The 17,941-nt window shown below is 33.7% G+C and overlaps 1 protein-coding gene across 1 annotated transcript in view; it reads right to left on the bottom strand.

The window, feature by feature from the left end:
* Wnt10 (Wnt oncogene analog 10) overlaps positions 1–17,706 on the bottom strand; it is a 44,703-nt gene extending 26,997 nt beyond the window's left edge. The window contains exons 1-2 of the mRNA XM_068765379.1: positions 17,315–17,706; positions 5,079–5,326 (exon numbers count right to left, since the gene is read on the bottom strand). Coding sequence (XP_068621480.1) covers positions 5,079–5,326; positions 17,315–17,415 — 349 coding nt within the window. The 5' untranslated portion in view covers positions 17,416–17,706. The remainder of the gene's footprint in view (positions 1–5,078; positions 5,327–17,314) is intronic.
* Between the last annotated feature and the right edge of the window lie 235 nt (positions 17,707–17,941).

The raw sequence follows: 17,941 nt of genomic DNA, 5'->3' as shown, positions 1-17,941 counted from the left end.
CGAAAAAGTGTGAATTATATAAGATTGTATAACGAGTTTCGAACCCACAAACTACAATAGCAAGTCGGTCCTCTATCAATGGAATAAAGTCTAACGGTGGGTATTTGTCATCTGGAATTAAGCTGTTGAAACATGGTCTTTTACTCTAGACTTCATTAATAAACTCAACTGTCATTCTCATCTTGAACGACTAGATTTTGTATTTAAAATCTGCATAACACCTCCCTGTTATATTTAGATGTTACTTATTAAATTATTTTATATGACGTATTTTCAGATTAATAAATATATTTAGTATTTAAATAAATATATATTCACTAAAATTATGATGGAAATTGGTATTAAAATTATTAATAATTTTATTATGCAGTAATCTGAAGTTTGATTGTTTCTTTTTCTTTTCTTTAATTATTTCCTTACGCTTTTCCTTATTACATTATTATTATTACGAGTATTTATTGCCACGCTGTACATTATACATTAATTGACTGCAAATAGTCCGTGCCCTGAAGCTCTGACTTCTATTTCCAATCACGCTGTTTATACAATTTAGTACGTAACCTAATATTCAAGTATGATTAGTAAATTACTTAAATAAATGGCTTTGAGAAGTTCAAACTTATGATACTCTTCGCATTGGCACTTATCAACACTTAAGATTAGATCTTTAAGTACTTTATCTTGTAATTTATAATTTAAGATCTTTAAATTTACTCATTAATAATTTTGATTTACCGATCTCTTAATAAAGTCCATTCAGTCCATTAAGCTGCCACATTAAAATTGTTGAAAAAATCCGCAATATCACTAATATGCCTCTTGACTTAATTAACCCTTAAAAGCGGCCTCCATAATCCGGCAGGGAACAAAGAGGTGAGAGAAAAAAGGCACTCAGTGTCACGTCCGAAAGTGGGAACAAATTCATATTTTTATAGGGCCTTTTGTATGTTTTTTCTCACAGTTGAGAGACATCTGAAGCAGCACGATTCGGTAACGCACCGAGGATGATGTTATCTCGGGCATTAGAAGGTCGGGCCACATCTCGCCATTGAGACATTTTGACACGTTCTCGTCTTATTTAAGTCCTTTCGGCTATTATTACTTATAGACAACAAGGACCATTTATACCGACATTTGAAATGTGTTTAAGTTTTTTTATACTACTGTAAGTTTATAATAAATGCAAATAATTATTTTTTAATACGATGACGTCTCGTCTGCGCCGTGAGACGAATTCCCACGACGACTGGCAGACAGATAAGCGCATTTGTTTTTTGCAGCGCTACAAGCTCGGTTTGCCGCCGCCGCTCCGTCACCTGTGAACACGTCGTTGACATAAAATGCCAATAAATGTCACTTTTTTATGACACAATCGCTCAGTGAATTCACGTCACGTGCGCGGTCTCGTCAGATCTATATCAGCGCATGCCCGCCACCCTGGCTGCCCTGACGAGCGTCATTCTCTCACGTGATGCGGTCGTCGTCGCTCCATCTGATCTCAAGCTAATCGCGGCCCCATCGCTGGCTATTAACGCCCGAGGTGAAAACATTCCCCGACAATGGGCTCATTAGCTTCACAAAAGTCATTAAACAGTTGACAGTGCGGCATTGTGCCAGCATCACGTACAACAAGAGCGCTAACAACGTGTGGAGGATCTCCGGGAAGCGGAACCAATCCCGTGATCCGTCCAGAACGCCATCCGTCCGCAACATCCTTTCATCGACGCATCCACATGGCCGGCAAAAAACTTGGACGGTCCCAAATGATTATTATCTTTCTTCGTCAATCATCGATCGCTATTATTCTATCTAAAAGCCTCTCGATTTGTTCTTCAGTTTTTTTCTTTCTCATTCTCGCTCCGGAGTTTCAACTCGGGGTCCCAACAATGGGCAAGTTAAGAAAGATGTTTAAATGTTTAGTTACGCTATTTTTTCATAATTTTTCAATTTCAACGGAATTGTGGCGATGATGGGCCGGAAGGTGTCGTCACGGAGCGTTATCAATACTAATAGTGCATTGAATTTTGTATAACTTGAACTGTCCAATAGTTGTAACAGCTTCATTTACCATACTTTACTAACTGTGATTAATATTAGTCATAGGTGGTTATCGAATATTATTTAAAAAATTAAATCAAACTTTATGGCGGAGATGTTTTGTGATGTACTTTTTATGAAAACAGTACAGGGTTAATATATTAATTGAAGGAGTGCGGCAGGGGGCGGCGGGGTTAGCGGGGCAGCGGGGCGGCCGGTCGGACCCACACGTAGCGTGAAATCGCGGGGCGCGGGAGCGGTGCCACACCTGGCCGCCAAGGACCGTCTTATTATTTGTTGTCTCCCATCCTCCATGCTCGTAAATTTCCACGTCAACGTGTGCGATGATTGTGGAAAAAATAAGTTCGACAAAGCCTTTCACACCCGGAGATATAGACATAAAGACGAACGACGATCAGTAAATACTGAACATAATGCGCGAGGGTCCTCGGCCGACTTAATGCGCGTGGATAATTTTTCGTCGTAATAAATTCGGATTGTAATGGCTGATCGCGATTGGTTCGAATGTTTAGTTGCGCTTATTTCAATAAAATTTTCATTTGAAACAACTTCAGTGCAACTGGTTTTGGCATTATGTTGAAATTGATTGCCACCACCTACGTGTTCTGAACGAAACTCGAGGAGTTATTGCGTTTCTTCCATTAGCGACAAAGCCTTATAAATAAACACGCATTTTTATTGCCTTTTTGACGGTTTTATTTTAAAGCTCGTAATTGCAATTTTAGCTTGCTAGAAGGCGGCGTTCATACAACTACAGTTGTGTTTAAACTGAACTCTGCGTCAAAGTTAAAGTCAGAGTCTATGTTACAAGTCTATGTTTTTTACTGAATATAAAAATTGAAAGTTATAGAGCGATATAAAATATATGATAGTGACTAATGTAATTAATAGTATAATACATAGATATATATAGTGGTTTAACAAGTTGAAGAGGTTGTGGGTAAGCGACAAATTGCGCGGGAGCCTTAAGGTTCTGCTGTGAAAATCTTGGACCGGCAAGCGAAAAATAGGACGCCAACTCACAAGGTGGATAAATGTCCTTGTTAAAATCATCGAAAAATGCTGATACAGGCAACTGCCCAGCGGCTTTGTCGGAAGTTTATAGGGATGCCTATGTATATCAGTGGGCATCTGTCAGCTAAAATAATGATAAACAAATAAATTATATCATGAAAAAATGATATGAGTCGTTAATTAATTTATATATCAAATAGCAATGACTTAACAGTTTGAAATATTAATTTTACGATTATCAATATTATTTCGTATCCATAATCGATGACTATTTTATATGAATTTTAACGGTCAAACAGAACTTCAAAAACCGTTAACATTAAATTTTTAACTTTTTTTATTATTAACTCGTTCTCGTAAAATTGTTGGTAGAGAGGCACACAGCTGAATAGAGTTTTAGTGACTTACAAAATGTGTAAAATGTTTTAATTTATTTCAAATAATATGATTTAGTTCTTTGTCATGAAAACAACAGTGTACCTGAAATTTACTTTCCCCGTAGTTGTAGTAAACATTAATGAACCTAATTAAGCAAAGAAAGATACAATGTTTTGTATGCAGGGTGGTTGGTTATAGATTTAAAAGTTTTAAAGAGGTAAATTGCTGTTAAATAATAAGTGTTACACCCCGTCCCATTTTTTAAAGGTTTCAGAGATAATAAATTATGTAAAAAAAAGCGTTCTCGAAATTTGGTCACTACGTAACAAAATTAATTATTGTTTTGCTATCTGTCCCTGTAGACTTTGTACAGCCAGAAGTTATTGGCTAGTCATATTCCGTTAAAAAAAATGTAATAACTTTTGAATTTACTGTATACAAGTTATCGGAATAAAGTAAAGATTCAAAGCTTTTTGCTAAGCTAAGTACGCTGTACATTTTATATACTATGAAAATAAGTAATTGGCGTCAACTTGTACTGTTAATACAGTGTTTAGGTGGACCCGTAACTGTTAATATTTACCCATTACTTTATGAAACCTGTATGAAATAAGCTCTATGATAATAACCATGTCATTTCAATAGCTGCAAAGAAAACCATCGCAATAGCTAAAAATATATGTATATATAACTATTAAGATAGTTTTCCATGCAGTGGTAGTTGTATATGCAACTATCGATTGAAGTATCTGGTGCGAAAAACTACTATCTAATAGAAGAAAATTCAGTTATGTACGTGGCAATATTTGTGAAAAAAGTAAAGCACTGAGAAGTAAATTATACATACTTAATTGTGACCATTGTATGTATATATATATATATATATATATATATATATATATATACATATATATACTAGGTGCATCCGTCCACGCGTTGCTGTGTTATGCGTCTAATTAAATATTTGAATAAAAAGGCAGTTTTGATACTTCAAACTTAAACTGATAAAACAATTTTTCAAAAACCTTCCTAAGAAATACCTAATAATTTACCAAATTTTCACGGCGATTGGTTGTGTCGTTTCTTTTCATCAATCAAGTACAGACAAACACACATTTATTTATATACATTATATAGTATTACATTATTAAGAGTTTTATTTAAAATACCTTTATTAAAATCATTAGCATTTAAATACAATGTCTTCTATAAGTGATCTATTAGCTTCTCAAAAATCGTGTTACGTAGTTTTGCATAACAGTATTTCTTTAAACCACACTTAGATTATTTAAATAATATTAGTATTTATTAAGTTATAGCATCATCCTTTACACATATATTAAGAAATACAAAGAGTATTTTTTAAATGCAGTCAATATAAATTTGCAATAAAAGTTAGACCACGAAAACTATGTACTAATTTTTTTATACGTACTTACATGAAGATTATTTATTACTGAGATATAACCATATCATTTATTATTAAATAGATTGTCAATATCTGTTGTCGATGAGAAAATTTACAATTATATATTTATAAATATCCAAATGATATGTTAAGGAAAGCAATACCCCACAAGTGTTGGTAAAATCTTTCTGATATATATATGTAAAAAAATTAACCTTACCTCTTTTCATGATAGCGCTTCCGTGTGGATTCGTGCTTTTCGCCATCAGACTGGAACAGTTCCACCGATGCCACCGAAATTGATGTTGACATTCCTTGACCGCCATCTGAAGACCCTCGAAAGCAATTGCCGCTGTGTCAGGTTCCTCATGACACACGGCTCTTTGTTCCCTGGTCAATCCTCCCACCAGGCGGCACGTGAGAGCGGAGTTTAACTTGAAATGTGGCGATAGAAAGTTGTCGCGAGAACTGTGTGAACAATGAAATAGTAAGTTTAATTGCCTATTCATTAATTTTCAATTGTCAAAGAGGACAGGCTGGGTTATTTAATTTTAAGTATGACGATTGATGAATCGTCTTCACTCACTGCCAAAAATATGGTTGTACTCTTTCTCTAATAAATGAAAAACTAATCTTTTTTATAATTCTTAACAAATATGAACACCCGGATATCACTATCATCATAATTTCGGCCAGCGAAAGACCTACGCTCAAATTTCAATTAAGTCTGGTTAGTAGCGGATTGAATCAAGAGTTTCTCAACGATATTGACAAGGTCATCTGTTCACCTTGTGAGTGGACGTGCAGCGTTGCGTTTGCCGGTTCGTGTTCTCGCTTTAGAAAAGAAGACCCTAGCGGAAATCTGTTCTGCGCGCGATATGACCTGACTACTGCCACCTCAATTTGCCAACCTGCGCCTATAACCTTCATCATTTTCTCTGCCAATTTTGGTTAAATAATATTTTTATTAAATAAGTCCACATCGGCAACAAAACTATAAATAATTATTTGAGCTATTATTTAAAGTTTTGAGCAAAAAAAAATAAGAGGAATATCTTTGCTTTAGAGTGCAAAATGAAAAAGTGTATATAATCTCAGCTAATTTATAGCCATATAAAACAGTAATAGACACGTTAATAGCATGCTGTTGGTAAATATCACACATTTTATGTTTGTTTAACGATTTTGGAGTCTCTTATAATTAGTAAAATATTCAGCGTTTTATTTTCTTTTAACAAATCGACATTAATTTAAATACAATCATAATACATTAATGTCAACCGTTTGCTGGGTCAATAATTTACAAGTTTTCTAAAAATATTGCCACTAATTGGGAGCTCCTTATGTTTTGTAATTAATGTCATTATAATTAATTTATTCCGAGCACAGATGCTATCGTCACAAGTTTCGAATTGTTTATTAATGAAACAATTTGTTGAACAGCTCCCGAGCTTCAACAAATATTTTTAAAGCATTTGACGATGGAACTAATGAGCTTATATGGATTTTAATTAATAAATCTGTGGACAGGGAACCTCCCGAGACTTTGAAGACGGATTCCGGTTATGAATACTTTTAAAATGCTTCTCTGAAATTAAAGCCCACACGTAAGAATCAACTCGAGGTGAGATTTACTAATAGACATAAAATGTGAGTCATGTTTTGTTTATGTAATGATAAGTCCGTCTTTATTGTGTTATTAATTGTAAGAAATTTACGCTGTTAAACTTATTTTTGTCGTATTCTTGTTACTTAAAGTATTACCTACGGTACCTTGACATCTTGGCGCAGAGCATGAGTAAAGTATTCCCATAATATCTTTGACTGTTTCAGACTAACAGGTTGGTTGATCGGCCTTAAGGATTTTCTTCTTTAACTCTTCTCAGAATCAGTTTCTGATATTGAGCTATATAACGTTATTACTAACGTAAGTGTATTTAAGTTGAAAAATGTTATTATAGAGGAGCTTAGTTTGATACTACTTTTCGGCTAATTGAGGTCTTCTGGCAATCTTTTCTTGACATACATAAGTTATGAATTTTCTATGCAATATTTCACGTAATTTAAACCATAATTAAACTATATGGATCTAGTGTAATGGTTAGTAAACGATATTAAAAGTATTTTAGAAAAGAAAAAAAGTATTTAACTTCCAATGGAGAACCAGTGAAACAAACATTTGCTATTTAAGCTACATAGATCATGAGATCGTAACGTGTCGCATCACGTAGCTACCGTTCTCCGACGCTCGTCTATCAGATGGGAGCGAGACCGCATTTAGTATCAAGATTTGGATCGTATCAAGTGTTTTCTAGGCACAATATGGACATTATAGTGTTTATATATAAACTTATATCCAACAAATACTGATCTAGTTGTGGGAATACTCGAGCGTTAAAGTTAAATTATATTAATGTAATAAGTTAAAGCTAAAAAATATCAGCTAGAGGTTTTCAGTAACTAGTATGCAACCCGAACAGTCTCGCATGCTTTAATAAACAATTTTATTTAAATCACCATGTATATCACTGTTGGAATCGATTCTTTTTTATTTATATTTTCGCCATGACTCTATTTGGGCGCATATACGTAAACATTTCTTCAGGGATATAACTGATAGCTCAAGCTAAGGTTCCTCCCGGGTTGTGCACAGGCTGAGGAAATCCGCCTAAGAAAAAAGTCCTAATAGCTTGATGGCTATTAAATCGGTGAAATAACTTCTCCTTACTTGAAGGAGCTATCCGGCTTTACTATTATAAAAAAGTGTAGCCTAATTTACCGCCCCTTCACACCCGATGGTTGCAGATGCAAACAGGTAAGTATTTACGCTTATTAAAAAAAAACAAATATTAATAGTACAAGGTGCGATTTACTGTCATCCGTAGTAGCATCGACTGGTCATGTGAAGGTTAACGTAATACCTTTCAATACTAATGGGAAATACACTATTTTTTCTTAAAATACCAAATATTCTTCAGTACATTTGGTAAGTAAATCATATCTCCTAACCTAATCCTAACTCCGAACTTTCAATTAATCAAATGTATTTTTACATTTTAGCTAAAATTTAATCGCAAAATTTTCTGCAATATTGCATTGAAATTCTTGCTTTGAAGTCAAAGTATCTACTTTTTATTAGATTAAAATTTGTTTCATCTTTCTTAAGTATAGTTGTTGTTATCATGTTGTTTAAACAATTTCAGACTTTCTCCCTGTCATTGCATTGTTTTTAATTTAAAAAAAACAGGTTCGATTTTTATGTAAATTTTCCTTGGTCTTGATATTGTGTGCTAACAATCTTAGATTTTTTATTACTATACATTAATAGTATTCTAGTCAAAATTATCTTTATAACTATTAATTATTTATCTTTAAACTATTTGCATATTAGTTTTTAGCAGACTCTGAAAATTATCTCTTGGTTGCAGAATGAATATTAGTGATTTTTATTATAGATATTAATCGTTTATGCGGGAAAAAATTATATAAAACTTGTAGTGTCGGTGATTAAAATTCAAACCATCTAATTTTTTTTGTAGACATTTAAGATCCCTCATTTTTTATTTACTTCCCTTCTTAATGCTTTATGTACTTAAAATTAACTTAAGATTTTTACTTAATAATTTGAATAAACTGATTGGGCATATTAATAAATAAAAGATTTAAACGCGACATAAGAGGGCCGTGTATGTTTGATATTGTTTCCGAGGTATTTGCTTACGGACTAAAATACAACAAAGAGTGGTTAGACAAGACAATAACAAAGGTACGCTTTGTTTCCTGCGTGTGCTGTTTAGTTTTGGTTTACGTTGTCTCCACAAAAGTATACTTCGGGCGCGGTACGTTTTTCGTGGAAACACGCCTTGCTTATCACATTATTCTACATATAAGTAAGGAAACGGTCAAGAGAGAGTCGTCTCAACGGCTTTTGGATCACTATAAATTTATAATTTGCGTTAAATTATTTTTCAATTAACTCACTGTCATTTATTCTTGATTTAGCTGTCCCGGTAGGTTTTGAACTGCATTAACTAGCCTATCGCATGGTTCGACATATAGACAGATATCCGTTGGGGCTTTAAGGTTCTGGAGAGGAGACTACACCGGAAAGCGTACTGTGGGTCGTTTACATACAAGGTGAACAGTTAACATTATTAATGTCGTCGGAAGATGCTGGATGCAGACCGCTTCCTACCTGTCTCATTGGAAGTTTCTGGAGGAGTCATATGTCCAGCTGTAGACGTCTTGGGTTATGAAGATGACTGATGCAGCTGTGTCAATCAAGTAAATCAAAACTTATGAAAAACCTTAAGTTAAATTTTTAATATAAAGTAATTTCGAATTTACTGTCACTACGGTTCATTATTTTTTAAGAAATGCTTTTTAAAAACTGAATAAGCCAAGACACTTATATTTTTAATAAAGGCCCTAAGAAAGTGAATTAATGGCTTTTTTCATAGTTAAAAATGACCGACGCGGCTATTAAATAACAGTGTAAGCTTTCAGCGCGTGAACAGACAACCGCACGAATTTCAATACGTACCATCAAATGCGCTAAGTTCATATCGAACTGTAAATTGTGCAAAGATTCGTCAATATCTTTGTGAAACTTTACATTTATGTGTATAATTTTCTATTTTTTTTTAACATATAATGAAACCAATTGAAATCGTTCAAGTTGTTCTTAACTTATATATATTTTTACCACGTATTGCCTAAGTGTGCAGGAGACAGCTTATATAACATGGTTAATGTTTAAATTCATTTGAACAATTTTTGTTGTCATTGTCAGATACTTGTTGGCTTTTTCATAGGGTTTCGTTGGATGTTTGTACTGTTAGCTTTAAGGGGCTGTTATAGCTTTCTGACTTCGGGCTTGCAGATCCAGAATCTTCAAGCTAAAAGACACGATGGCAGAGCGTTGAACGTTCTTATCCTGTACTTTATTTAGATTATACATGAGTAAAGGTTAATAAATAAATTCGAGCGCTACCAAGCCTCTGTTCGGTTCTTTGTTACATATTTCACAACCAAACAAACTAGGAGACCTCCGAGCATGTAGCGCAGGTGGGCCCTCTGTGACTAGGTGCTAGGTTCTTGAGAGAGGATCTCTCCCCTTTCTGCTTGGGTTGTCGCTCCGTAGGCATATAGCATTCCGATTCGAGGGTACCTAGGCGCAACCTTGTCACGATAGCTTGCTATTATTTTATTAAATATTTTGTTAAAGAATGAGTCTAAACTTTATTAGTTTCTTTCGTATTGAATTAAGAATATTTTAAAATCAAATAACAGGCATAAAAAAATTATTAAAAATAATTTCTATTTGAGTTTCGTACAAAGAAGTGTAGTAATTACAAACGTGTATCTCAAGTTTTCAATGGCTCCATTTTCCGTAATATGTCGCCGAACACCAAAAATAATGGTAACAAAAGGCAAACACTGATTTCCTTCTTTACATAACTGTCCGAGCTATCTTCACCTCTTCCCACGCTCCGTGGAATGCCGGCGTATCATTAAAGGGTGCGTCGGAAGACGAATTATAACCAACGTTTAATGATCTCAATGAAACGCGTCCGCGATCATTATTTTGATCATTGCCTTGTCATTATCCGCGTGTTAGTGTCTAGGTGCAAATGGTTTAAGTGATGACATTTTAACGGGAGAAAATTGAAAGCAATTGTTCCTTCAAGTTAAGATTTCATTCCGGACATTTTCGTGCTATTTAATGTTACTATAATTGTGAGAAATTATATATGTATAGTACTTCAATGTAATTGTCTTTGATTTTTATTTTTTTTACTTTAATTACACATACATGCTAAATGGTTACAGGTGTTAAAGCTTTGCTCGTTTGCTGTCAACTAATATAAGGAGCGCACAATCCAAAACTCAATCCTTTTAGAAATAACGAAAAATCCTTTTCGAAGTTCTAATTATTATGTATAAAAATATTATAAATTGTTTTCTATGTGTACCTGTTGACTTTGTACTGTCATAAGTTATTAGCCTTCGGCATTCCTACATACGAACATTTCTAACGCTAAAATATCATTAATGAAAGTTCAGAGTCATAATTTTAAACAAGGTAATGGAAAACAGGTGTATGCATTAAACCGTTTGAAAAACGAGCTATATCTTGAACCTTTTAAAACTTGTATAGCGATAACCAATCAACCTGTATAACTTCGGTTGGTTGCGAATGTTTAATAAACAGTCAGTCTCGTACTAGATATTCCATTTATAATAGTTGTAGTAGTAAAGAACTATTTGATGAAGAAGAACTTGTTAATCGCAAATTAAGGATTACTGGTTACGTGTATTCACCAGGAGAGAGAGAGAGAGAGAAATACTTCAATTCGGCAGTCTGAAGGAATTCAAAATACATACAGATCGATGGTCGACTTACATGACCACAGTGAAAACGGGGTTTACCATTAACGACATCAAAGACAACGGGCCGATCAATCAAAATATAAGCTCGACAGTTCGAAGCTTTGGATCTCGACATAAACGTGTGCTATCCAAATATTTTGAGTGATTACTTTACCGTACCGGAAAATTGAATCTCCTTGCATGTTTATTAAAATAATCTTAGCTAGAAGCAAGAAGCCGTTTTGTGCAAAAATATCATAGTAATTAACTTAAACGTTGTTGCTTGCTCCTTTCGTAAATTTTTATACCAATGACGTTATTGTTCGCCACACATAGTTAAGTTAAACTAATTTTAGGACTTCGTGATTGTAATTAGGAAGGCAGATGTTGCAATCCGAAACTTTATATTAATTAAAATGATATAATGAAATGTTCTACAAACTTCTTTTGGATATCTAAGCGAATTCACATTGTATGTGAAACCGCTTTTAATAATTCATTAATTGCAAACTTTTTTCTTAGGAACAACAATCTTAAAAATTCAATAAAAATTATCCAAAAATTTTCTCTGAACGCATTTTACTTTCTGTTATCTGTAGAAGCTTCTACATAGCTACAAAAAATGTGTGTAATTATTATTATTTCTCCTAAGGTCTTTTACGTTTTAGGTAGGCCCTGTCATCCCAGAATCGAACGAAGTAAATAAGATCTACAAAGAACGTAATTTCCAAGTTCTCGCATAAATTTTCGTCCATGTAAGCCTTTCGATTAGAAGTTTAAGGTGAAAATGTGATATTGACAAATACTTTGGTAAAAATTATAATACAGAAATACATAACTAAATATATTTTAAAAGAGGAATAATCCTCTTTCCGTTGGTTATTTTCTGGTTTTCAAATGATAAAAATTTAATTGTCGTCCATTTTTAATTATTATAATTTTCGCTCACATTGCCTATTACCGAGGCACGAGCATGTCATTCGACTGGAAGAATTAGCGGAGGATGGAACGGACAGCTTTTTCCAACAAGTCGTTAAACCCCGAGTGATCCAATTAAAAATCCAGGCCGAGCTTAATATAATTGCATCGAAAATTCTTCGTGACGAGATAAAAACAATAATTCTGTGCTTTAAGACTACGCCAGTAAAAAAATAATAAATCTGATGTCGGGCGCAGGCTGATGAAATGCTACGATACCCATTCAGAAAGGTTATTTCAATACAAATTACAGCTACTTGCATTGCTTCTCCCTGCGTTCCGACAATTCTGCAAATACTTTTCTCTTCTCTAACACTGCTTTCAATAATGATGTAACGGTATATGTTGATTCGGAACAACGGTCTCTAAAAGATACGCGTTAAGTGTCAAAACCGTATGCAAAAGATTACGCTTCTGTCCTTTTCGCCATTGACGTTGCGGGCTCTGATTGAAATTCCGTGTACCAACAATATGTACATGTACTTAATACCTATTTGTTTTGCTTATAATCCACTGCAGAGGTCGAGATACAGCATCTGATTTGTGGGAAGGTGTAACGTTTAAAAATGTTACCAATATAGGCAATTAGTTTGCTTGATAAGAATGCGCGGTCGTGGGTAAAAAGTTTACAAAGGAGCAAATTCTCTGCGACCCCATTATCTAGTCACCACTAACGCCTAGAATTTTTCTCTTAGAGCTTTATAGCCTTGTTTACGAACCTACATTACTCGCGAAGCAGTAAGTGTAAAGCATGCTTTGTAATTTATAAAAAACACAGTATTCGTTTTGTTGTTTTTAATGACAGTACGTTTATAAAAGTAAATAAATATTATTGAATCGTTGTGATTTTTTTTTCATGCACGGTCATGCTGTACTTAAAAAATAAGAGGTTTTATTTTTAATTCGATTTGGCATGAAAGGTTTTAATTAAGAATTATAAGTACGAAACAAAATTGCTATAAATATAATTATGGCGCAGTTAATGTATTAGGGTAATCACAAATTTACTTTCATTTACATATATTTTTTTTTACTTAAATTTTATGTTTTAAATTAATTATAGCGAACTGACCAGAAGCTTCTATCATTCCAAGAAAAAAATGTAACTTATTTCAGAGCAATTTAACTTTATTTATTAATTAAAGATGTTAAAAAACTATTAATTTTAATGATGAAATACGCACGTGAATTGTCAAGCTCGCGAAAAATTTTAAAAAATCCATAAGAACAAAGTGTTAGAACTTATGTAGAAAAGATGAACGAAACAATGAACCTGTTTTTGAGTTAGGTCGTGATCAAAGGAAACACAGATAATTTTTCATTTAATTACATATAATAGATAATGTATAGCATCATAGGGTTGAAGATGTGCTATCGTAAAAAAGATGAAAAAAATATTTTATGATCTAAAAGTGAGACGGCGTTCTCGTGCATTACGCAAACATTTTGAACCAAAGCGTCATCGCTTATAAATCGCTTTGATACCCATAAGTTAGCTTATCGCACGCCTCGATGCTTCTTCCATTAGCGTTCGAGATTACCGTAAATTGGTACACATCTTTGTTCATATCACTTGGTAAAGTCTAGCTTTGATATTCAGCCATAATAAATCTTAGCGAGAAAAATGCAGATGCAAGTGTAAATGAAGCTCTCGGGATTTAAAATAGTTTCAAAAGTTTCGTATTTACATCATCTATCTCGTTTGGTTTATACATGTGTATTGTGAATATAGTGCGCGACAATTTAAGAATTTCTTATAAAGCAAAAAAATTATAACAATATTAATGAGCTTTTATTTTTGAAAACTTAAAAACCTACTTTTTTAAATTTCAACATTATGTGTCACGTTATTATAAGAACCACTTAATCTCCACCGCCTTAGTCCAAACGTACCTATTCTTCGCCTCCCTTCTTTAATTCTTTTTCGCTATTGTTACTAAAAACGAAATTGTTGCTTGAAGTTATGCAAGTTTAATATATAAGCAAGGCTAAGTTTAGTATGTCTATTTCTATTTTTGAAGCGGAAATTTTGTCCTTTGTATCATTGTTCTGATAATTACTTTTAATATATTGATTTTTAGATAAGATTTGGTGATTGACTTAGTTGGAAGGTTTATGGTATCTTTTCATTTTTAATTATTTATATTATTGAAAAAAAATTTAATCAAGCTTAATTTTCCGTTTGTTGAAGTCTAAAAAATTGAGATTCATACTAAAACGTTATGGCTATGTAAATATGTCTTATAATAATTAGAAACTGAAGAATTAATCGGAGTATTTATCCTCAGTTTGTAAATCTCAACTATACAAATGGATTGTTATTTTGTTATACGAATTCTGACATATTACTATATTGATTTGCCTCGACAATACGACCCTTTCTTCGCTTGATAATGTCTAGAAGACCCATTCAGCAATGTGGATCCACATAGCGCGAAAAACAGATTACCTCAGGAGCCTGAAGGTTCTAGCGTGGAGATCATGGACTGGCCAGCACAGTGTGGATGGTCTATTCACAAAGTAAAAAGAGAATTTTGTTAAGGTAGTCGACAGACTCTAGATGCAGGCCGTTTCCAAAGGGTCCTATTGGGAATCTATGGGCCATATTGTGGGCTTATTCACGTTCAGCAGTCGACGTCTTACGGCTGATATAATGATGGTGATGTAAGATTTCACTTTAATATAGTTCGGCGAATAATTTTTTTTTATCGAAGTATATTATAATATTTTTTCGTTAACGACTTATGTATGGTGAATGATGGAAACTGTGCATTTTAATTACTGATAATAGGAAGTAGCTATTTAGTCCTTTACAGTGCTTGCGCGCTATTATCTTCGGTCTAACCGCCTATCCCTGGGCAATTATACAATGATCACATGATGAATGTTGTGCTTTTATTAAATCTTTTTAATCCACATACAACGACACTACAGTTTATAGTGTAACATGGCTATGTGTTTTTATCTCAAGTATTTTTTAATATCAAGAATAATATATATACATAGTTAATATCTAAATTTAATTTTGATGTATTGAAATGCGTTTTTAATTTTAAAAGAGAAAGAAAATGCATATACAGGTTGATTGCTTATAGATTTGAAAGCTTTAAATTAATGAATGTATAACTCATTTGCACGGCAAAAAGCCTTAAAGCTAAGACTTTTTTAATCAGACTGTTTAAAGTGATCATTCTGAAATCGGACAGGCCAATAACTTCTGTCGGTAGAAAAGCTGCAGGGATAGGTGGTAAACAATAATTAATTTTAATATGAAGTATTCCGAATTTTGAAAACGCTTCATTTTACTATGTTATCATTACGTTATTTATTATTTCAGAAACTTTAATTTTTTAATAACATACACCAAGTATCAAAATGTCTAAATGTAGAGTACACCATATAATAATTAACAACAAACGAGCTGTATATTTACTCATTTAAAGTTATTACACCTATAACCAACCACCCTGTATACATCTAAATCAATCCGAATGTCTAACTAAATAACATGTAGTTATTAAATTATTATTAGAAAATAAAATTTGTTGACTGTATATTACTTACATGTCATACTAAGGATTCTTAATTGTAGATTATCTTAAAATAAGATTGCCTTCAACGAAATATCACCAAAGAGTATATATAATACAACTTTGCGTTATCTTTTATATTCTAAATTTATTAACTATCTAGTTAACGTATAAATTATGGTCACACTTTCAAACATTAAAAAAGTTCATTTTTTATAAAAACTTTGAAATTCGATGCCTAAATAATCATTGGTTTCAATCTATTAAATAAAAAAAAACATGTCTCTATCATGAATTTCATTATTAGAATTGATTCTTTATTAAATTAATTGAGACGTTGTCAACGATATTGCTTAAAGATAAAATTAGCATAAGTAATGTTTGAATATACCTCTACGGTCTGCGCTATTTTCTATCTTAATACTTACATGAATAATAAACAGCTTGGCTTTACATTTACTAGATACGGTACAATATATGTAAATAGACATTATACATGGACTTAGCATGGGAAATATATTATATACGATATAGCTAAATTAGTCTGCATTTGTTGAAAATTATCAACAATGAATCTAAATTGTAACTTATAATTTTAATTACTTTAGTCGAATCAATTAAGGAGAAAGTACTTGTTGTAATCACCTAAATCTATTTGTTAATTATAATCTAATTAATGTAAATCGAAATTCACAGGAATATGTATGATTGGTTTGTATATATATGTATACATCCAACATTGTTAAGTTTTATTTAAAAGAGTAAATGTTGAGTTTCTGACCGGCTCTACTCAGCAAATCAGCATTCCGCATCAGCGGTAGCTCACCTATTTTAATCTTAAAATAATTGATGATTTAAAAGTGCATGTAAATGCCTACTTGAAAAAACATATTCTTAATTGAATTTGAAATAAAGTAGTTTTATGAGGATGTTTATGGGAATGATTTATTGAGTTATTAGAGAAGTAGGTAAGCGGTGTTAAATAGAATCAATAGATTCAATTGAATCGGCCGCCTCTCGAGGCGTGGATAGATTTATTCGTAATTGAAGCCGCTAGGCGGGTATATAAATGCGCTAGGTCTATTCCAGTCGGAGGTGAGCACCGCGCCTGAATATCAATCACACAGCAAACAGCCCGCCGATTATGCAGCCACGTGCAGTGGCATATCGACTCACATTAGCATACTCCGTAAATCTTCGTGCTATTGGGTGGCCCGACAAATGATTGTCGCCTTTTAAATTTGCATTCATTATCATTCATTATTCATTACCATATCATTATTCATTAGTTCAGCCCGTTGTTGTCTACTTAGGCTCGCTTTGCATGATTAGTGTCGTGATGTTTTCCTTTCGTATTCATTGTGACGCCCCTATTTGTTGGATGCTCGTTGGCTTATTGTTCGTGACTTGATTAGTCGTTCAATCGTATAAGCAATTTTAAACCGAAACACTTTACACGCACGATTGAAAATTTAATGCACCGTCTATTGTTGTCATAAACTAACATGTAAAAAACGACTTAATAATAACTATTAAACTAGTATTAAATTACACAAGTATTTCAAAGTATACTCACCACGCCATGTTAGATAGAAGGGTCAGCAAAAAAACTATGGTCAACGAAGACTTCAAAAACATTCTGCGTTCTGCACTTGTGGAAACTATCAACTTTTTCATGTCGGCAACACTAAGTCCTTGTTTCGGGATCTCATCGTTACAGTTTACGTAAACTTCACGTGTTGAACTGATGACACTTTATTCAGACAATATTAATTTACGGTAATATGAACATACAAAACATTTTTGTGATTGATATCGGAGAAACCTTCAAGTTTGGATGTTGAACGTTGTCCGCTCGGTTAGCTAGCGTGTCGTTAAGTTAAGCTTGTCGCGTGCGTTTGGACTGCGAATCTGGTGGTGGCATCAGTCATCGATCTGTTTGTTTAGGTGTCGCGGTGAGCCGTCGGCACGATGCCGTCGGGTGCTTGTGCGGCGTGTTTGTCCGCCAGCCGGTGCGTTCGAACGCGTGGGCCGCGAGGCGTGCTATTCGCGCCGCCCAGACGCCGGGGAAAAAAGCCGGAGGGGCGTGAGGACGCCTCGGCCACACCTACTCGCTCATTATCCTTGTTTACGCGATTATTTCCCTCCGATATTTCGGCGAAGCGCACTCTGATGAGGAATAGACGGCCGTGCACACAGAGCC

This window comes from Battus philenor, unplaced genomic scaffold (assembly GCF_028537555.1).
Source record: "Battus philenor isolate CCGP_79_NKW_IND1 unplaced genomic scaffold, ilBatPhil1.0.hap1 SCAF_2, whole genome shotgun sequence".
Taxonomy (NCBI): Eukaryota; Metazoa; Arthropoda; class Insecta; order Lepidoptera; family Papilionidae; genus Battus; species Battus philenor.
Note: the sequence above shows the minus strand (reverse complement) of the source record. Positions and strands in the feature narration are given on the sequence as shown.